We start from the raw sequence: 23442 nt of genomic DNA, 5'->3' as shown, positions 1-23442 counted from the left end.
TCTACATCCAACCCGGCATGTCGTCAGCCGACAACTCCGACAGCCCCATCCCGTCAGGATGCGGCGTCTTCACCTCCTTTCCCGAGCTGTTCATGCTGGGGGAGTTTGTAAGTACCCTGACTTTGTTCCACTCTAGCCGCCGACAGTCTTTGTGGATGACAGGAATCACAGAGTGCTGGAGTAACTCAGCGGGTCAGGCAGCATCTGTGGAGAACATGGATAGGTGACGTTTCACAGAGTGCTGGAGTAACTCAGCGGGTCAGGCAGCATCTGTGGAGAACATGGATAGGTGACGTTTCACAGAGTGCTGGAGTAACTCAGCGGGTCAGGCAGCATCTGTGGAGAACATGGATAGGTGACGTTTCACAGAGTGCTGGAGTAACTCAGCGGGTCAGGCAGGAACCCTCTTCAGACTGATAGGGGGGAGAATGCTGGAAGAGAGGTGGGATGGGAAATAGCCTTCTGAGTGTTAGGTGGGTATAGGTGGGTATAGGTGGGTATAGGTGGGTATAGGTGGGGGGGGGGAGATGGGTGGACAAAGAGCAGAGATGAAAAGACAAAAAGTGTGAGATAAAGATAGAGGAGGTGAGGTTTGTGAAGTCAGCAGAGGAAATGGATGGGGGAGAGGGAAGGGGAAAAATGGGTTGAAATCCGGGTGGGGCAGAGAGAGAGACATGCCCCATCAACACTAGTCCCACCTGCCTGCGTTTGGTCCATATCCATCTAAACCTGTCCTGTCCATGTACCTGTCTAACTGATTCTTAAACGTTGCGATAGTTCCTGCCTCAACTACCTCCTCTGGCAGCTTGTTGTACACACCCACCACCCTCTGTGTGAAAAAAGCTTCCTATTAAATCTTTCCACCCTCGCCTTAAACCTATGTCCTCTGGTTGTTGATTCCCCTACTCTGGGTTAAGGATACTGTTACCCTATGTACACCCCTTATGGTTTTATACACCTCCATAAAACCGGGGCGGCATGGTGGCGCAGCGGTAGAGTTGCCGCCTTACAGCGAATGCAGCGCCGGAGACCCGGGTTCCATCCCGGCTGTCTGTACGGAGTTTGTACGTTCTCCCCGTGACCTGCGTGGGTTTTCTCCGAGATCCTCCGAGATCTTCGGTTTCCTCCCACACTCCAAAGACGTGCAGGTTTGTAGGTTAATTGGCTTGGTATAATTGTAAATCGTCCGCAGTGTGTGTAGGATAGTGTCAGTGCGCGGGGATCACTGGTCGCAAGGACCAGATAGACAATAGACAATAGGTGCAGGAGGAGGCCATTTGGCCCTTCGAGCCAGCACTGCCATTCAATGTGATCATGGCTGATCATTCTCAATCAGTACCCCGTTCCTGCCTTCTCCCCATACCCCCTGACTCCGCTATCCTTGAGAGCTCTATCTAGCTCTCTCTTGAATGTTTGAAAAGTCCGGGAGCAGAGCAAGGACGCCCGTTGGCTGAGCAGAAAAGTAAGTGCTAATTTAAGTGAGAAGTCAGGTAAATTGGACAATCAGGCAATTTAATTGGTGATATAAGCAAGACTTGCAAAAGGGTGCAGCCCAGTGAGGGAAGTGCCCTGTGAGGGAAGTGCCCAGTGAGGGAAGTGCCCAGTGAGGGAAGTGCCCAGTGAGGGAAGTGCCCAGTGAGGGAAGTGCCCAGTGAGGGAAGTGCCCAGTGAGGGAAGTGCCCAGTGAGGGAAGTGCCCAGTGAGGGAAGTGCCCAGTGAGGGAAGTGCCCAGTGAGGGAAGTGCCCAGTGAGGGAAGTGCCCAGTGAGGGAAGTGCCCAGTGAGGGAAGTGCCCAGTGAGGGAAGTGCCCAGTGAGGGAAGTGCCCAGTGAGGGAAGTGCCCAGTGAGGGAAGTGCCCAGTGAGGGAAGTGCGAGTCTTTGGCTGCGAGTCTTCGGTGAGGAGGTTACAATTGTTTTAAGCCTGAACTGTTTATAGACACAAGGTAATGGCGGAAAGGTTGGTGCAGTGTGTTTCCTGCAGGATGTGGGAAGATAGGGACGTCGCTGGAGCTTCTGGGAGCTACACCTGCAAGAACTGTGTCCAGGTGCAGCTCCTGAAGGGACGTGTGGTGGAGTTGGAGAGGCAGTTGAATGACCTCAGGGCCATCCGGGAATGCGAGAGTTTCCTCGACAGGACCTATTGTGAGGCTGTCACGCCAAGGGTCCAGGTCGAGCGAAGGTGGGAGACTGTTTCAGGGGGGAGTGGACGAGGACTACAGGAGACCCCAGTGGCTGTGCCTATTGCAAATAGGTATACCCTCTTGGGAACTGTCGGGGCAGAAGACGTTTCCAGTCCGAGTGGCGGACCTGTTGGCAAGAATACTCGACAGGGGAGACCGAAGTCAGGAAGAGCCGTAGTGGTCGGTGACTCCATCGTCCGAGGGACGGACAGAAGATTCTGTGGCAGCAGGAGGGACTTGAGGATGGTCTGTTGCCTCCCTGGTGCCAGGGTTCAACACATCACGGACCGGCTTCAGAAAATCCTAGTGAGGGAAGGCGATCAACCTGAAGTCGTTGTGCACGTGGGCACGAATGACGTCGGGCGGAAGAGGAAGGAGGTGCTACAGCGGGAGTTTAGAGAGTTAGGAAAAAGACTGAGAAGTAGGACGTCGAAGGTGGTTATCTCTGGACTGCTACCGGTACCTCGTGCTGGTGAGGCCAGGAACAGAGAGATAGAGGGTATGAATTTATGGCTGAGGGGCTGGTGCAGAGAGCAGGGATTTAGATTTCTGGACCACTGGGATCTCTTCTGGGCTAGGGGTGACTTGTACAAAAGGGACGGGTTGCATCTTAACAGCAGGGGGACAAACATTCTGGCAGGCAGGTTTGCTAGTGTGACACCTGTGGCTTTAAACTAAGTAGTGGGGGGGAGGGGTTAACAAATTGTGAATATGAAGATGAGGTAAAAGGGAATACAGGAGATATTGCAAAAGACTCTCGGAAGAATGGGAACAGAAGTTCTAGAGGGGAAAAGAAATTAAGGGCAGGGCCAATTGTGACCGATGTGAGAGGGGAGGTAAATACAGAAGTTAAAGTGTTGTACTTAAATGCGCGTAGTATAAAAAATAAAGTGGATGAGCTTGAGGCTCAGTTAGTCATGGGCAAGTATGGTGTTGTAGGGATCACTGAGACATGGCTACAAGAGGACCAGGGCTGGGAACTGAATATTCAGGGGTACACAACGTATAGAAAAGACAGACAGGTGGGCAGAGGGGGTGGGGTTGCTCTGATGGTAAGGAATGATATTCATTCCCTTGCAAGGGGTGACATAGAATCAGGAGATGTTGAATCGGTATGGATAGAAATGAGAAATTGTAAGGGTAAAAAGACCCTAATGGGAGTTATCTATAGGCCCCCAAACAGTAGCCTCGACATAGGGTGCAAGTTGAATCAGGAGATAAAATTGGCGTGTCAAAAATGTAATGCTACGGTGGTTATGGGAGATTTCAACATGCAGGTAGACTGGGAAAATCAGGTTGGAAATGGACCCCAGGAAAGAGAGTTTGTAGAGTGCCTTCGAGATGGATTCTTAGAACAGCTTGTACTGGAGCCTACCAGGGAGAAGGCAATTCTGGATTTAGTGTTGTGTAATGATCCTGATCTGATAAGGGGACTAGAGGTAAAAGAGCCATTAGGAGGCAGTGATCACAACATGATAAGTTTTACTCTGCAAATGGAAAGGCAGAAGGGAAAATCGGAAGTGTCAGTATTACAGTATAGCAAAGGGGATTACAGAGGCATGAGGCGGGAGCTGGGCAAAATTGACTGGAAGGAGGCCCTAGCAGGGAAGACGGTAGAACAGCAATGGCAGGTATTCCTGGGAATAATGCAGAGGTTGCAGGATCAATTTATTCCAAAGAGGCGGAAAGACTCTAAGGGGAGTAAGAGACACCTGTGGCTGACAAGGGAAGTCAAGGACAGCATAAAAATTAAGGAGAGGAAGTATAACATAGCAAAGAAGAGTGGGAAGACAGAGGATTGGGACTCTTTTAGAGCAACAAAAGTTAACTAAAAAGGTAATACGGGGAGAAAAGATGAGGTACGAGGGTAAACTAGCCAATAATATAAAGGAGGATAGCAAAAGTTTTTTTAGGTACGTGAAGAGGAAAAAAATAGTCAAGGCAAATGTGGGTCCCTTGAAGACAGAAGCAGGGGAATTTATTATGGGGAACAAAGAAATGGCAGACGAGTTAAACCGTTACTTTGGATCTGTCTTCACTGAGGAAGATACACACAATCTCCCAAATGTTCTAGGGGCCGGAGAACCTAGGGTGATGGAGGAACTGAAGGAAATCCACATTAGGCAGGAAATTGTTTTGGATAGACTGATGGGACTGAAGGCTGATAAATCCCCAGGGCCTGATGGTCTGCATCCCAGGGTACTTAAGGAGGTGGCTCTAGAAATAGTGGAAGCATTGGAGATCATTTTTCAATGTTCTATAGATTCAGGGTCAGTTCCTGTGGATTGGAGGATAGCAAATGTTATCCCACTTTTTAAGAAAGGAGGGAGAGAGAAAACAGGTAATTATAGACCAGTTAGTCTGACATCAGTGGTGGGGAAGATGCTGGAATCAATTATAAAAGACGAAATTGCTGAGCATTTGGATAGCAGTAACGGGATCATTCCGAGTCAGCATGGATTTACGAAGGGGAAATCATGCTTGACAAATCTACTGGAATTTTTTGAGGATGTAACTAGGAAAATTGACAGGGGAGAGTCAGTGGATGTGGTGTACCTCGACTTTCAGAAAGCCTTCGACAAGGTCCCACATAGGAGATTAGTGGGCAAAATTAGGGCACATGGTATTGGGGGTAGGGTACTGACATGGATAGAAAATTGGTTGACAGACAGAAAGCAAAGAGTGGGGATAAATGGGTCCCTTTCGGAATGGCAGGCAGTGACCAGTGTGGTACCGCAAGGTTCGGTGCTGGGACCCCAGCTATTTACGATATACATTAATGACTTAGACGAAGGGATTAAAAGTACCATTAGCAAATTTGCAGATGATACTAAGTTGGGGGGTAGTGTGAATTGTGAGGAAGATGCAATAAGGCTGCAGGGTGACTTCGACAGGTTGTGTGAGTGGGCGGACACATGGCAGATGCAGTTTAATGTAGATAAGTGTGAGGTTATTCACTTTGGAAGTAAGAATAGAAAGGCAGATTATTATCTGAATGGTGTCAAGTTAGGAGGAGGGGGAGTTCAACGAGATCTGGGTGTCCTAGTGCATCAGTCAATGAAAGGAAGCATGCAGGTACAGCAGGCAGTGAAGAAAGCCAATGGAATGTTGGCCTTCGTAACAAGAGGACTTGAGTATAGGAGCAAAGAGGTCCTTCTACAGTTGTACCGGGCCCTGGTGAGACCGCACCTGGAGTACTGTGTGCAGTTTTGATCTCCAAATTTGAGGAAGGATATTCTTGCTATGGAGGGCGTGCAGCGTAGGTTCACTAGCTTAATTCCCGGAATGGCGGGACTGTCGTATGTTGAAAGGCTGGAGCGATTGGGCTTGTATACACTGGAATTTAGAAGGATGAGGGGGGATCTTATTGAAACATATAAGATAATTAGGGGATTGGACACATTAGAGGCAGGAAACATGTTCCCAATGTTGGGGGAGTCCAGAACAAGGGGCCACAGTTTAAGAATAAGGGGTAGGCCATTTAGAACGGAGATGAGGAAGAACTTTTTCAGTCAGAGAGTGGTGAAGGTGTGGAATTCTCTGCCTCAGAAGGCAGTGGAGGCCAGTTCGTTGGATGCTTTCAAGAGAGAGCTGGATAGAGCTCTTAATGATAGCGGAGTGAGGGGGTATGGGGAGAAGGCAGGAACGGGGTACTGATTGAGAGTGATCAGCCATGATCGCATTGAATGGTGGTGCTGGCTCGAAGGGCTGAATGGCCTACTCCTGCACCTATTGTCTATTGTCTAATTGTCCTCCACTGCCTTCTGAGGCAGAGAATTCCACAGATTTACAACTCTCTGACTGAAAACGTTTTTCCTCATCTCCGTGCTAAATGGCCTACCCCTTATTCTTAAACTGTGGCCCCTGTTTCTGGACTCCCCCAACATTGGGAACATGTTTCCTGCCTCTAACGTGTCCAACCCCTTAATAATCTTATACGTTTGGGCCCGAAAGGGCCTGTTTCTCTCAACTATAACATCACCCCTCATCCTTCTGCGCTCCATGGAATAGAGTCCCAGCCTGCCCAACCTCACCCTGTAGCTCACACCCCTCGAGTCCTGGCAACATCCTCGTAAAGATAAGAAAGAGGTCACTCCCTCTCAGAATGAAAGTGAAAAGTGGCTGAATGTGAAACTGATGTTGCTGATAAGATGAGTCAGGGATTGTACTGACCTTGACACTGAAGGTGAGGTTGATTGCAATGCAAGTCTGTGACCAGGTTTGTAGGATACAGATCGAGGAAGGTGGGGAGCATTATTGAGATTTATCCATCCTATCTATTCCCCTCATGATTTTATACACGTCTAAAGATGACCTATTAAGGCAGTGCAGCGCAAGTTCACCAGGTTCATCCCCGGGATGGCGGGACTGTCGTATGAGGAAAGATTGGAAAGACTGGGCTTGTATTCACTGGAGTTTAGAAGGATGAGAGGGGATCTTATAGACACGTATAAAATTATAAAAGGACTGGACAAGCTAGATGCAGGAAATTTTTTCCCAATGTTGGGGGAGTCCAGAACCAGGGGCCACAGTCTAAGAATAAAGGGGAGGCCATTTACAACTGAGGTGAGAAGAAACTTTTTCACCCAGAGAGTTGTGAATTTGTGGAATTCTCTGCCACAGATGGCAGTGGAAGCCAAATCACTGGATGAATTTAAAAGATAGTTAGATAGAGCTCTTGGGGCTAGTGGAATCAAGGGATATGGGGAGAAGGCAGGCACGGGTTACTGATTGTGGATGATCAGCCATGATCACAGTGAATGGCGGTGCTGGCTTGAAGGGCCAAACGGCCTCCTCCTGCACCTATTGTCTGTGTTTCTATGTTTCTATGTTTCACCCCTCAGCCTCAGGTACTCCAAGGAATAAAATCCTCGCCTGCCCAACCTCTCCCTCAAGTCTTTACAACATCCTCGTAAATCTTCTCCGCTCCCTTTCCTGCTTAACAACATCTACAGCAGGGTGACCCAAAACCAAACACAAATCTCCAAATGCAGCCTCACCAACATCTTGTACAAGTTGTAACAAACATCCCAACTTCTATACTCAATCTTTCAATTTTTTCAATTTAAAAAACTTTATTGTCATGATAAGCCATATAATCGTTATATTGCCAAAGTACAGAACATAACATACATATTTAAAATGCATGAATATAAATACAAGTATACAATGCATGGGTAGATATGCCCCTGTACATATATATATATATATATATATACACGCAATACATTTATAGCCTTTTATCGATTGCTACTCGTTCTTGCAGTTGTAAGCAGTGCAGCAAGGTAGCATGTTTAGCAAGTCGATATTAATTTTCTTAATGTCAATTAGTGTCACGTTGTGTATGAGTGTGTGTGTACATGTTGGTCATTCACTGTCTCTCAGGTTGTGGCATGCTGGTACGTATTGTGCGCCAAGATGGGCCGTATTTCCTTCGCCAAGGATTATTCTTAGTTTTGATATATCGTCTAGTTCTTTAAAATCTGGGGTTGCCAGACTGAGCTTTTCCAAGTATATTTTCCTTATTTTGTCCATTTTTTTACACTTTAAGAGGAAGTGCACCTCTGTTTCAACCTCATCTGTCAAACAGTGACCACATATTCTATTTTCTCTTGGTTGCCAAGATCTCTTCTGTCTTCCTTTTTCAGCTGCCAAATGGTGGTCACTTAACCTGTACTTGGTCAGGGTCTGTCTCTGCTTTATGTCTCTAACAGTTGAGAGATAGTCTGCCAATTTATAATCTCTTTTTAGAGCACGGTAGCACTCTAGTCTGCTTTGGCTTTTGGTTACTTTATCCCAATGTTCCAGATAGCTATCTTTGCATTGTTTAATAATTTGGTTCACTCTAACTGGTGATTGGAAAGCAGTGTTGATCTGAGACTGGTCAAGGTTTAACTGAGTAGGGGTAGTTAGTCTCAATGCCAACTGACACAGGGAGCTCTTTTCTGAGTTCCCCTCTTGGGTTTGGAGGGCTTTGAACTGGAGGGTGTCTGGGGGACTAGATTTAAGGTGATTCTAAAAAATTAGTGCTGGTTTCTGGATATTTATTATCAGTGGGTATCGACCTAATTCCGCCCTACATGCGTTTGTTGGTGTTTTCCTTTGGATGCGGAGGATGTTCCGACAGAATTCCCCATGTAGGGCCTCTGTCAAAACCCTGACTGATGAAGGCCAATGTACCAAAGGCATTCTTGACTGTCCTGTCCACTTGTGACGTCACTTTCAGGAAACTATGTACCTGCGCTCCTAGATCCCTCTGCTCGACAACACTCCCCAGAGGCCTGCCACTCACTGTGTAGGCCCTGCCCTGGTTTGACTTGCCAAAATGCAACACCTCACACTTATCTACATTAAACTTACTTGTTCAAGTTAAATTCTATTTTCCACTGGAACAAGTGGACCTGTTGGGCCCAAACCTCTCCTGCATTGGTGCAGCACCCTCTCCTCCCCGTCTGGGCCTACATTGTCCAGGCCTACTGTGTCCGGGCCTACTGTGTCCGGGCCTACTGTGTCTGGGCCTACAGTGGCCGGGCCTATAGTGTCTGGGCCTATAGTGTCTGGGCCTACAGAGTCTGGGCCTACTGTGCCCGGGCCGACTGTGCCCGGGCCGACTGTGCCCGGGCCGACTGTGCCCGGGCCTACAGTGTCTGGGCCTACTGTGTCCGGGCCTACTGTGTCCGGGCCTACAGTGTCCGGGCCTACAGTGGCCGGGCCTATAGTGTCTGGGCCTACAGTGTCCGGGCCTACAATGTCTGCGCCTACAGCGCCCCCCCGGGCCTAATACGGGACAAGGGCGGTCCCGTACGGGACAAACAAATTTAGCCCAAAATATGGGCTAATAAGGGACAGTTGGCAACCCTAATAGAGCTGTTCCCAAACCACGCAGCAGCTGGTCACCAGAGTCCAGTCTGAACAACAACCCCTCCACTCACGCTCCACTCACCCACAAGCCCAAACTTAGTTTAGTTTAGTTCAGAGATACAGCGTGGAAACAGGCCCTTCGGCCCACCGGGTCCGCGCCGACCAGCGATCCTCGCACACTAACACTATCCTACACACACTAGGGACAATTTACAATTTTACCGAAGTCAAATAACCTACAAACCTGCACGTCTTTGGAGTGTGGGAGGAAACCGGAGCACCCGGAGAAAACCCACATGGTCACGGGGAGAACGTACAAACATCGTACAGACAGCGCCCGTAGTCAGGATCAAGTCCGGGTCTCTGGCGCTGTGAGGCAGCAGCTCTACCCACCGCACCACCGTGCCGCCCAGATTTGTAGCCAATTGGCAAGCTCTTCTTGGGTTCCATCCAATGTGCGGAGGTAGATGGGAGATCTGGACCACTCTCTAGTAGGTGTTGGGATGTGTAGGAAAGAACAGCAGATGATGGTTTAAACCGAAGATACACACAAAGCTGGAGTTACTCAGTGGGACAGGCAGCATCTCTGGAGAGAAGGAATAGGTGACGTTTCGGATCGAGAAACGTCTGAAGAAGGGTCTTTTCACCACAGATGCTGCCTGACCCGCTGAGTTACTCCAGCACTCTGTGAAACGTCACCTATCCATGTTCTCCACAGATGCTGCCTGACCCACTGAGTTACTCCAGCACTCTGTGAAACGTCACCTATCCATGTTCTCCACAGATGGGACTAGTGTAACTGGGACATTGTTGGGCGGTGTGGGCAGGTTGGGCTGAAGGGCCTGTTTCCACACTGTATCACTATGACTGTCTCTATGACTCCTGCAGGTGTTATGTGGGGACAGCCTTTAGAAGGAGGTTTAAGGGAATTACAAGCGTAAACACATTCACCGCCCAGGTCATACTGGTCTTTATAAGCAGCTAATGCAAACAGATCTCATCATGATTACAGCCGCTTTGTGTTTGCCTTCCAAGCCGTTTACCTCAGTTTGCATTAATCCATCAATTCATTCTTGACAATGGATGTATTTGCTGAATAATTGTGGACCTGGTTTTTGCCTCAACCACTGACACTGGAGATTAAATCCACAAACTCAATAACTTCTCAGGGCGGTCACAGTGGCACGACGGTAGAGTTGCCGCCTTACAGCGCTTACCGCGCCAGAGACCCGGGTTCCATCCCGACTACGGGCGCTGTCTGCCCGTGACCTGCGTGGGTTTTCTCCGAGATCTTCGGTTTCCTCCCACACTCCAAAGACGTGTGGGTTTGTAGGTTGTGTAGGAAAGAAAACAGCAGATGCTGGTTTAAATCGAAGGTAGACACAAAATGCTGGAGTAACTCAGAGGGTCAGGCAGCAAAGAATGGCTGACGTTTTGGGTCGAGACCCTTCTTCAGACTGACCGAAACGTCACCCATTCCTTCTCTCCTGAGATGCTGCCTGACCCGCTGAGTTACTCCAGCACTCTGTGAAACGTCACCTATCCATGTTCTCCACAGATGCTGCCTGACCCGCTGAGTTACTCCAGCACTCTGTGAAACGTCACCTATCCATGTTCTCCACAGATGCTGCCTGACCCGCTGAGTTACTCCAGCATTTAGTGTCTACCTGAGGTTTGTTGGTTAATCGGCTTGGTGTAAATGTAAATGATCCCTTGTGTGTGTAGGGTAGTGCTAGTGTGTGGGGATCGCTGGTCAGTGCCGACCCGGTGGGCCGAAGGGCCTGTTTCCACGCTGTATCTCTAAACTAAACTACACTAAATTAAACAGAGTGAGTATTGATATTGGTTTATTAGTGAGCTGAGATACAGTGAAAAGGCTTTGTCAGCCTGCTACCACATCAGACCACAGTTGAGGCCACACGCAAACTGGAGGAGGAACACCTCACATCATGCAAGAGAGAAGGTTACAGCTGCAAGGAAAGTGCAGATTAGGAAAAGTGCAAAGGCAGCAATGAGAAAGGTTGGAAGATCAGGAATTAATCCCCAGCAGTTAGGGTTCAGTTCAAGATAATAGACAATAGGTGCAGGAGGAGGCTATTTGACCCTTTGGGACAGCACCGCCATTCAATGTGATCATGGCTGATCATTTTCAATCAGTACCCCGTTCCTGCCCTCTCCCCATACCCCCTGACTCCGCTATCTTTAAGAGCTCTATCTACCTCTCTCTTGAATGCATTCAGAGAAATGGCCTCCACTGCCTTCTGAGGCAGAGAATTCCACAGATTCACAACTCCCCGGTTGTGAGAAAAGGTTTTCCTCATCTCCGTTCTAAATGGCCTACCCCTTATTCTTAAACTGTGGCCCCTGGTTCTGGACTCCCCCAACATTGGGAACATGTTTCCTGCCTCTAACGTGTCCAACCCCTTAATAATCTTATATGTTTCGATAAGATCTCCTCTCATCCTTCTAAATTCCAGTGTATACAAGCCTAGTCGCTCCAGTCTTTCAACATATGACAGTCCCGCCATTCCGGGAATTAACCTAGTAAACCTACGCTGCACGCCCTCAATAGCAAGAATATCCTTCCTCAAATTAGGAGACCAAAACTGCACACAGTACTCCAGGAGCGGTCTCACTAGGGCCCTGTACAACTGCAGAAGGACCTCTTTGCTCCTATACTCAACTCCTCTTGTTATGAAGGCCAACATTCCATTGGCTTTCTGCACTGCCTGCTGTACCTGCATGCTTCCTTTCAGTGACTGATGCACTAGGACATGAACAAAGAGCTTGATAACAGTGGGGAAGAAGTTGTTCCTGAATGTGGTGGCACATGGAACATAGAACATTGAACAGTACGGCATATAAACTGCAGGTACTGGTTTATAAAAACAAGACAAAAAGTGCTGGAGCAACTCAGCGGGTCAGGCAGCATCTGTGGAGAACATGGATAGGTGACGTTTCGGGTCGAGACCCTTCTTCAAACTGATTGTAAGGTGGGGGGGGAGAGGGTTGGGGGAAAAATACTGACCGAGTGCATGTGTTTCCCCTGCAACTGCAGGAGATGCAACACCTGACCCAGTCCCTCCACCCTCACCTCCATCCAGGGACCATGGCAGTCCTTCCAGGTGAGACAGAGGTTGACGTGCACCTCCTCCAACCTCATCTACTACATCCGCTGTTCCCGATGTGGCCTCCTGTACATCGGGGACACCAAGCGTGGACTCAGCGACGGCTTCACTGAACACTGTCGCTCAGTCCGCCAAGGCCTGCTGGATCTCCCGGTTGCCCACCATTTTACATCCCCCTCCCATTCCCACAATGACCTTTCTGTCCTGGGCCTCCTCCATTGCCAGAGTCAGGCACAAATCAAACTGGAGGAACAGCACCTCATATTCCCATTGGGGAGCAGAATATCATAGACATAGAAACATAGAAACATAGAAAATAGGTGCAGGAGGAGGCCATTTGGCCCTTTGAGCCAGCACCGCCATTCATTGTGATCATGGCTGATCATCCACAATCAGTAACCCGTGCCTGCCTTCTCCCCATATCCCTTGATTCCACTAGCCCCTAGAGCTCTATCTAACTCTCTTTTAAATTCATCCAGTGAATTGGCCTCCATTGCCCTCTATGGCTGAGAATTCCACAAATTCACAACTCTCTGGGTGAAAAGGTTTCTTCTCGCCTCAGTTTTAAATGACCTCCCCTTTATTCTTAGAATGTGGCCCCTGGTTCTGGACTCCCCCAACATTGGGAACATTTTTCCTGCATCTAGCTTTTCCAGTCCTTTCATAATTTTATACATCTCTATAAAATCCCCTCTCATCCTTCTAAACTCCAGTGAATACAAGCCCAGTCTTTCCAATCTTTCCTCATATGACAGTCCCGCCATCCCAGGGATCAATCTCGTGAACCTACGCTGCACTGCAACAATTACACAGATGTCCTTCCTCAAATTAGGAGACCAAAACTGTACACAATACTCCAGATGTGGTCTTACCAGGGCCCTGTACAACTGCAGAAGAACCTCTTTACTCCTATACTGAAATCTTCTCGTTATGAAGGCAAATTGTTTTGTTATGAATGCCTCTGACTGCTTCAGTCAGAGGGTGATGAATCTGTTGAATTCTTTGCCAAAGAAGGCTGTGGAGGCCAAGTCAGTAGATATTTTTAAGGCAGAAATAGATTCTTGTTTAGTACGGGTGTCAGAGGTTATGGGGAGAAGGCAGGAGAGTGGGGTTAGGAGGGAGAGATAGATCAGCCATGATTGAATGGCGTGGACTTGATGGGCTGAACGGCCTAATTCTGCTCCTATCACTTATGATCATGATCTTATGAGTCTTTCCCCAGGGTAGGGGAATCAGGAACATGAGGACATGGGTTTAAGGTGAGAGGGGGAGCATTTAATGGGAACCCGAGGGTTAGCTTTTTCACACAGAGGGGTGGTGGGTGTACGGAACGAGCTGCCAGAGGAGGAAGTTGAGGCTGGGACTATAGTTTAGTTTATTGTCACATGCATCAAGGGACAGTGAAAAGCTTTTGTTGCGTGCTAACCAGACAGTGAAAAGATTATTCACGATTACAATCAGGCCGTCCACAGTGGACAGATACAGGATAAATGGAATAACGTTTAGTGTGTTGGGCGGTCACGGTGGTGCAGCGGTAGAGTTACAGCGAATGCAGCGCCGGAGACCCGGGTTCCATCCCCACTACGGGTGCTGTCTGTACGGAGTTTGTACGTTCTCCCCGTGACCTGCGTGGGTTTTCTCCGGGTGCTCCGGTTTCCTCCCACACTCCAAAGACGTGCAGGTTTGTAGGTTTATTGGCTGGGTAAATGTAAAAATTGTCCCTAGTGGGTTAGGATAGTGTTAATGTGCGGGGATCGCTGGTCGGTGCGGACTCGGTGGGTCGAAGGGCCTGTTTCCGCGTTGTATCTCTAAACAATATAAAGTCCACTAAAATCCGATTATGGATAGTCTGAGTATCTCCAATGAGGTAGCTGGGAGGTCAGGACCGCTCTCGAGTTGGTGAAAGGATGGTTCAGTTGCCTGATAACAGCTGGGGTGAAACTGTCCCTGGATCTGGAGGTGTGTGTTTTCACACTTCTGTACTTCTTGCCTGATGGGAGAGGGGAGAAGAGGGAGTGGCCGGGGTGGGACTGGACCTTGATTACTCTGGTCACGTTGATGGAGAGGGGAGAAGAGGGAGTGGCCAGGGTGGGACTGGACCTTGATTACTCTGGTCACGTTGATGGGAGAGGGGAGAAGAGGGAGTGGCCGGGGTGGGACTGGACCTTGATTACTCTGGTCACGTTGATGGGAGAGGGGAGAAGAGGGAGTGGCCGGGGTGGGACTGGACCTTGATTACAACTTGATTACTGTCACAGCTTTTAAAAGAAATTTGGATAGCAACTTTGATAGGAAGTGTTAATATCGGCCAGACCAAACGCAGGCTCGGCAATCGTTTCGCTGAACACCTCTGCTCGGTCCATCTTAACCAACCTGATCTCCCGGTGGCTCAGCACTTCAACTCCCCCTCCCACTCCCAATCTGATCTTTCTGTCCTGGGCCTCCTCCATTGTCAGAGTGAGGCCCAGCGTAAATTTGAGGAACAGCATCTCATATTTCGCTTGGGCAGTTTACACCCCAGCGGTATGAACATTGACTTCTCCATCTTCAGATAGTCCCTGCTTTCCCTCTCTCTCCATCCCCTCCCCCTTCCCAGTTCTCCCACCAGTCTTCCTGTCTCCGACTACATCCTATCTTTGTCCCGCCCCCTCCCCTGACATCAGTCTGAAGAAGGGTCTCGACCCGAAATGTCACCCATTCCTTCTCTCCAGAGATGCTGCCTGACCCGCTGAGTTACTCCAGCACTCTGTGAAACATCACCTATCCATGTTCTCCACAGATGCTGCCTGACCCGCTGAGTTACTCCAGCATTTTGTGTCTACCTAGGGTTTAGAGGGATATCGGCCAAACGCAGGCCAATGGGACTAGCTTAGATGGGGCATGTTGGTTGGCAGGGACAGGTTGGGCAACAGTGCCCATCCCAGTGCTGTAAGACTCCACGACTCTGTATCATAACTGCATTATTCTGCGTTGCTCTGCAGGTGTTTGGTGGCCTCGTGTGGATCCTCGTGGCCTCAGCGAGGATTGCGTTTGTCTTTGATCAAGGCTGGGTGATGTTCGTCTCCGTCTTCTGCTTCGTTATAACCACGCTACTGTTCATCCTGTACATGGCGGGAGTCCAGAACTGTTCCTCAGGATGGACGGTGGTGGTAAGTCCACGCCCGCTGCCATCCCAGCGTGAACACACCGCACCACCCAGCTGTGACACCTTATCACCAGTGTATCTCCAACCCAAAACCTCACCTATACATGATCTCCACAGATGCTGCCTGACCCGCTGAGTTACTCCAGCACTCTGTGAAACCTCACCTATCCATGTTCTCCACAGATGCTGCCTGACCCGCTGAGTTACTCCAGCACTCTGTGAAACCTCACCTATCCATGTTCTCCACAGATGCTGCCTGACCCGCTGAGTTACTCCAGCACTGCGTGTCTGTCTTCGGTTTAAACCTTCTTACAATCATCGGACAAAGTCAGCATGGATTTACCAAAGGCAAATCATGTCTGACGAATCTTATAGAATTTTTCGAGGTTGTAACGAGTAGAGTGGATAAGGGAGAACCAGTCGATGTGTTATATCTGGACTTTCAGAAGGCCTTCGACAAGGTCCCACATAGGAGATTGGTGTACAAACTTAAAGCACACGGTATTGGGGGTTCAGTGTTGAGGTGGATAGAGAATTGGTTGGCGGACAGGAAGCAAAGAGTAAGAATAAACGGGTCCTTTTCGGAATGGCATGCAGTGACTAGTGGGGTACCGCAAGGCTCAGTGCTGGGACCCCAGTCATTTACAATATATATTAATGATTTGGACGAGGGAATTGAATGCAACATCTCTAAGTTTGCGGATGACACGAAGCTGGGTGGCAGTGTTAGCTGCAAGGAGGATGCTAGGAGGCTGCATAGTGACTTGGATAGATTAGGAGAGTGGGCAAATGCATGGCAGATGCAATATAATGTGGATAAATGTGAGGTTATCCACTTTGGCGGCAAGAACAGGAAAGCAGAGTATTACCTGAATGGTGACCGATTGGGAGAAGGGGAGATGCAACGTGACATGGGTGTCATGGTGCACCAGTCATTGAAAGCAAGCATGCAGGTGCAGCAGGCAGTGAAGAAAGCGAATGGTATGTTGGCATTCATAGCAAGAGGATTTGAGTATAGGAGCAGGGAGGTTCTGCTGCAGTTGTACAGGGCCTTGGTGAGACCGCACCTGGAGTATTGTGTGCAGTTTTGGTCTCCTAATCTGAGGAAAGACATTCTAGCCTTAGAGGGAGTACAGAGAAGGTTCACCAGATTGATCCCTGGGATGGCAGGACTTTCATATGAAGAAAGACTGGATAGACTAGGCTTGTACTCGCTGGAATTTAGAAGACTGAGGGGGGATCTTATAGAAACATATAAAATTCTTAAGGGGTTGGAGAGGCTAGATGCGGGAAGATTGTTCCCGATGTTGGGGAAGTCCAGAACCAGGGGTCACAGCTTAAGGATAAGGGGGAAGTCTTTTAGGACCGAGATGAGAAAACATTTCTTCACACAGAGAGTGGTGAGTCTGTGGAATTCTCTGCCACAGAAGGTAGTTGAGGCCAGTTCATTGGCTATATTTAAGAGGGAGTTAGATGTGGCCCTTGTGGCTAAAGGGATCAGGGGGTATGGAGAGAAGGCAGGTACAGGTTACTGAGTTGGATGATCAGCCATGATCATATTGAATGGCGGTGCAGGCTCGAAGGGCCGAATGGCCTACTCCTGCACCTATTTTCTATGTTTATGTTTCTACACAACGGAAACCCTGGTTATGTGGATCGGTGCCTCACCCTCTGTCTCCTCTCTCCTACAGGATGTTTTGTACCACTTCATCGCTGCTGTCTTCTACTTAAGTATTGCCGTTTTGCAAGCCAGTGACACCAGAGCCGGTTCTTTCCTTGGAAAGGACTTCAGAATCAACATAGCTGCCACTGTGAGTGCCTTGTGCCTGTTGTCACCTTAGAATGATAGAATCATAGAAGCCTACAGCTCGGCTAGGGTTGCCAACTCCCTCACTCCCAAATGCGGGACAAGATGACGTCACTGCCTCGTGCCCCACGTCACCTCACCCAGCCAGCGGCCACGTGCTCCCGCTCCACCAATGGCGGCCGCCCGGACGGCGGGTTGCTACGCACCCTCCATTAGGCGGCGCCCGGGCCTAAGGGCCAAGAGTGTCCGGAGCTAAAGTGTTGGGGCCTACAGTGTCGGGGCCAATAGTGTTCGGGCCTACAGCGTCCGGGCCTTCAGTGTCGGGGCCTACACAGTCCAGGCCTACAGTGTCCGGACCTACAGTGTCGGGGCCTACAGCGTTGGGGCCTACAGTGTCCGGGCCTTCAGTGTCGGGGCCTACACAGTCCAGGCCTACAGTGTCCGGACCTACAGTGTCGGGGCCTACAGCGTTGGGGCCTACAGTGTCCGGGCCTACAGCGCCCCACGGGCCTACGGTGTCCGGGCCTACACTGTCCGGGCCTACACTGTCCGGGCCTACACTGTCCGGGCCTACAGTGTCCGGGCCTACAGTGTCCGGACCTACAGTGTCGGGGCCTACAGCGTTGGGGCCTACAGTGTCCGGGTCTACAGCGCTCCCCGGGCCTAATATGGGACAAGGGCGGTCCCGTACGGGACAAACCAATTTAGCCCAAAATACGGGATGACCCGGCTAATACGGGACAAGTCAAGTCCAGTTTATTTGTCACATACACATACACGATGTGCAGTGAAATGAAAGTGGCAATGCCTGCGGATTGTGCACAAAAACAGAATTACAGTTACAGCATATAAATAAAGTTAATAAAGTTAATATAGAGAAGACAAAATTTAGTCTTTGGAGTTATAAAAGTTGACAGTCCTGATGGCCTGTGGGAAGAAACTCCGTCTCATCCTCTCCGTTTTCACAGCGTGACAGCGGAGGCGTTTGCCTGACCGTAGCAGCTGGAACAGTCCGTTACTGGGGTGGCAGGGGTCCCTCATGATCTTACTTGCTCTGGATCTGCACCTCCTGATGTATAGGTCCTGCAGGGGGACGAGTGTAGTTCCCATGGTGCGTTCTGCCGAACGCACTACTCTCTGCAGGGCCATCCTGTCCTGGGCAGAGCTGTTCCCAAACCAGACTGTAATGTTGCCGGACAGGATGCTCTCTACAGCCCCAGAGTAGAAGCAATGAAGGATCCTCAGAGACACTCTGAATTTCCTCAGCTGTCTAATGTGGTAAAGGCGCTGCTTTGCCTTACCCACCAGTGCGGCAATGTGCGTTGCCCACGTCAGATCTTCTGTGATGTGGACTCCCAAGTATTTAAAACTGCTCACCCTATCCACAATAGACCCATTTATCTCCAGTGGCGTGTACGTCCTTGGATGTTTAGCCCTTCTGAAGTCCACAATCAGCTCCTTAGTTTTAGTGACATTCAAGAGGAGGCTATTGTCCTGATACCACAGTGCCAGATCAGCCACCTCCTCCCGGTAGGGTAGGGTAGGCCTTCTCATCGTTGTTGGAGATCCATTGGCAACCCAAAGCATGGCCCCACTGCCCACCATGTCCAAATGGGACAAGTTAGCTTGTTGGGTTTCATTGTCAGTATAACTCATTCACACCGAGCACACAGCCAACACTGGACCGTTGTGGGCTCCACATTGCCCTGGTCATCGTTACCTTTCATTAATATGTTCTCTATCTCTCCACATCACCATCTATATCTCTTGCTTTCCTCTCCCCTGCCTCTCAGTCTGAAGAAGGGCCTTCACCCATTCATTCTCTCCACAGATGCTGCCTGACCCGCTGAGTTACTCCAGCACTCTGTGAAACGTCACCCATTCATTCTCTCCAGAGATGCTGCCTGACCCGCTGAGTTACTCCAGCACTCTGTGTCTGTCTTCAGTGTAAACCAGCATCTGCAGTTCCTTCTTACGGAAGTTAGCTTCAAATTTCCGTGATGTTAATATTACCAACGACCTATCATGGACCAACCAGTGATGGAGCTGCCACAAAGTCCTCGACCTCCCGAGGAGACTGAGGAGATTCAGCACGTCTCCAGTGACTCTTACACACTTCCACAGATGCACCGAGAAAGGAGACTGTCAGGTTACATCTCAGCTTGGTTTGGGAACAGTTCTGCCCAAGACCACAAGAAACTGCAGAGAGTTGTAGATGTAACCCAGCCCATCACACACACCACACTCCCCACCATTGTAGATGTAGCCCAGTCCATCACACACACCACACTCCCCACCATTGTAGATGTAGCCCAGTCCATCACACACACCACACTCCCCACCATTGTAGATGTAGCCCAGCCCATCACACACACCACACTCCCCACCACTGACTCCATCTACACTTCACGCTGCCTCGGGAAAGCAGCCGACATAATCAAAGACTTGTCCCACCCCGGCCATTCCTTATAGACAATAGACAATATGTGCAGGAGGAGGCCATTCGGCCCTTCGAGCCAGCACCGCCATTCAATGTGATCATGGCTGATCATTCTCAATCAGTACCCCGTTCCTGCCTTCTCCCCATACCCCCTGACTCCGTTATCCTTAAGAGCTCTATCTAGTTCTCTCTTGAATGCATTCAGAGAATTGGCCTCCACTGCCTTCTGAGGCAGAGAATTCCACAGGTTTACAACTCTCTGACTGAAAATATTTTTCCTCATCTTCGTTCTAAATGGCCTACCCCTTATTCTTAAACTGTGGCCCCTGGTTCTGGACTCCCCCAACATTGGGAACATGTTTCTTGCCTCTAACGTGTCCAACCCCTTAATAATCTTATACGTTTGGGCCCGAAAAGGCCTGTTTCTCTCAACTATAACATCGGCCCTCATCCTTCTGCGCTCCATGGAATAGAGTCCCAGCCTGCTCAACCTCACCCTGTAGCTCACACCCCTCGAGTCCTGGCAACATCCTCGTAAAGATAAGAAAGAGGTCACTCCCTCTCAGAATGAAAGTGAAAAGTGGCTGAATGTGAAACTGATGTTGCTGATAAGATGAGTCAGGGATTGTACTGACCTTGACACTGATAATCTTAATAATCTTATACGTTTTGATAAGATCCCCTCTCATCCTTCTAAATTCCAGTGTATACAAGCCTAGTCGCTCCAGTCTTTCAACATATGACAGTCCCGCCATTCCGGGAATTAACCTAGTAAACCTACGCTGCACGCCCTCAATAGCAAGAATATCCTTCCTCAAATTTGGGGACCAAAACTGCACACAGTACTCCAGGTGCGGTCTCACTAGGGCCCTGTACAACTGTAGAAGGACCTCTTTGCTCCTATACTCAACTCCTCTTGTTATGAAGGCCAACATTCCATTGGCTTTCTTCACTGCCTGTTGTACCTGCATGTTTCCTTTCAGTGACTGATCCACTAGGACACCCAGATCTCGTTGTACGTCCTCTTTTCCTAACTTGACACCATTTAGATAATAATCTGCCTTCCTATTCTTATCACCAAAGTGGATAACCTGACACTTATCCACATTAAACTGCATCTGCCATGCATCCGCCCACTCACACAACCTGTCCAAGTCACCCTGCAACCTCATAGCATCTTCCTCACAGTTCACACTACCACCCAGCTTTGTATCATCTGCAAATTTGCTAATGGTACTTTTAATCCCTTCATCCAAGTCATTGATGTATATTGTAAATAGCTGCGGTCCCAGCACCGAGCCTTGCAGTACCCCACTAGTCACTGCCTGCCATTCTGAAAGGGACCCATTTATCCCCACTCTTTGAACGGCCCTTCCATAAGCCAGGGTCCTGTCCGATTCACCTCTACCCCATTGCGGACATTGGACTTTGTCTGTGGAACTGATGCGCTACAATGCTGAGAACTATATTCTGCATTCTGTATCTTCCCCTTTGCTCCACCTGTTGTACTGGAGTTTGATTTGATTGTATTTATGTATAGTATTGTGTGATGTGTTTGGACAGCACACAGAACAAAGTTTCATGCTGTACCTCGGTACACGTGACAATAATAAACCTGAACCTGAACCTAAATGATCACAGATTTGAATGAATGAATGAATGAATGAGTGAATGAATGGTAAATAGAAACATAGAAAATAGGTGCAGGAGGTGGCCATTCGGCCCTTCGAGCCAGCACCGCCATTCACTGTGATCATGGCTGATCATCCACAATCAGTAACCCGTGCCTGCCTTCTCCCCATATCCCTTGATTCCACTAGCCCCTAGAGCTGTATCTAACTCTCTCTTAAATCCATCCAGTGATTTGACTTCCACTGCCCTCTGTGGCAGAGAATTCCACAAATTCACAACTCTCTGGGTGAAAATGTTTCTTCTCACCTCATATCTCACCTCACCTCACAATAAAGTACCTTGATACTTCATTGTCACCTGTGACAATTCACAGTGATACTCTTTGTTTTTCATGCCCCAGGTATGCAAAGAGTCACCACTGTCATATGACGAAAGATTGGAAAGACTGGGCTTGTATTCACTGGAGTTTAGAAGGATGAGAGGGGATCTTATAGAGACGTATAAAATTATAAAAGGACTGGACAAGCTAGATGCAGGAAAATGTTTCCAATGTTGGGGGAGTCCAGAACCAGGGGCCACACAGTCTAAGAATAAAGGGGAGGCCATTTAAAACTGAGGTGAGAAGAACTTTTTTACCCAGAGAGATGTGAATTTGTGGCCTACAGTGTCCGGGCCTACAGTGTCCGGGCCTACAGCGCCGTCCGAGCCTACAGTGTCCGGGCCTAAGGTGTCCTGACCTAAGGTGTCCGGGCCTACAGTGTCCGGGTCCACAGTGTCCGGGCCTACAGTGTCCGGGCCTACAGTGTCCGGGCCTACAGTGTCCAGGCCTACAGTGTCCGGGCCTACAGTGTCCGGGCCTACAGTGTCCGGGCCTACAGTGTCCGGGCCTACAGTGTCCGGGCCTACAGTGTCCGGGCCTACAGTATCCGGGCCTACAGTGCCCAGGCCTACAGTGCCGTCGGTCCGAATACGGGACAAGGGCATAACCAATTTAGCCCAAAATACGAGACAGTTGGCAACCCTCAATGCAGGAGAATGGAGTTGAGAGGGAGAGATTGATCAGCCATCAGTTTAGGCCGAATGGCCTAATTCTGCTCCAATGGTTCATGAAGGAAGTATAAGACTGTATTTGGTGTTAAATGGAAAGTTGACCTACTGTAAGTACATTTATTTGTAAAGATGCCATTTCTAGTCTGGGAGCGGCCTCCACATTGAGATATAACTGTGGTGTGAAACGTTCTTGTGTTGCAGGTGTTTGCATTTGTAGCGACCTTGCTCTACACAACACACGCTATCTGCAGCATCGTGAGGTGGAGATCCTGAACACAAGGCAGCTGTACCTGTGGCACCAGACACACACCTCCTTCACAAACGCACTGGCGTGTCTGACTTGCATGTTGCTTCACACCTGTCTTTAACGTGATTGCAGTGGTTATGTACGTCCATGACGGTGGACAATTGGCCCGATGCCCCACAAAATGTGGAAACATAGAAACATAGCAAATAGGTGCAGGAGGAGGCCATTTGGCCCTTCGAGCCTGTACGCACCGCTATTCATTGTGATCATGGCTGATCATCCACAATCAGTAACCCGTGCCTGCCTTCTCCCCATACCCCTGATTCCACTAGCCCCTAGCTCTATCTAACTCTGTACTATTTGTACTGTTCATTCAGTCTGGTTATTAGACAATAGACAATAGACAATAGGTGCAGGAATAGGCCATTCAGCCCTTCGAGCCAGCACCACCATTCAATGTGATTGTATGCATATTAATGCCACAGTTTTCAATAAAACAGAGGGAGGAATTAACGCTACCAGTAACGAGTTTAAAACTTATTTGGAGTATTGCGTGCAGTTTAGTCTAGTTTAGTTCAGTCTAGTTTATTGTCACGTGTACCGAGGTACAGTGAAAAGCTTTGTGTTGCGTGCTAACCAGTCAGTGGAAGGACTATACATGATTACAATCGAGCCGTCCGCAGTGTGCAGATACAGGATAAAGGGAATAACGTTTAGTGCAAGGTAAAGGCTTTTCACTGTACTTCGGGACACACGTGACAATAAACCAAACAGAAACAGAACTGAACCAGAACATAAAACACGGAACACAGAACATAGAACACAGATCACGGAACACGGAACATGGAGCAGAACATAGGAGATCATTCTACGATGACTCTGACTCCACAGCGTAGAATTCACATCCACAGATCCAACCTTCGTGGGAACTAGTCCCCAGTGTGTGCCTGAT

At 49.0% G+C, this 23442-nt stretch overlaps 1 protein-coding gene across 1 annotated transcript; it reads left to right on the top strand.

Moving 5' to 3' along the window:
- Positions 1–17: 17 nt before the first annotated feature.
- LOC144594082 (myelin and lymphocyte protein-like) lies at positions 18–22516 on the top strand. Its single transcript, XM_078400270.1, has 4 exons — positions 18–107; positions 15151–15318; positions 17006–17125; positions 22445–22516. Exons 1-4 carry the CDS (start codon positions 18–20, stop codon positions 22514–22516), a joined length of 450 nt encoding a protein of 149 aa, XP_078256396.1.
- The last annotated feature ends 926 nt before the right edge of the window (positions 22517–23442 follow it).

This window comes from Rhinoraja longicauda, chromosome 5 (genome assembly GCF_053455715.1).
Source record: "Rhinoraja longicauda isolate Sanriku21f chromosome 5, sRhiLon1.1, whole genome shotgun sequence".
NCBI lineage: Eukaryota > Metazoa > Chordata > Chondrichthyes > Rajiformes > Arhynchobatidae > Rhinoraja > Rhinoraja longicauda.
This window is presented reverse-complemented; position numbering and strand designations above follow the sequence as displayed.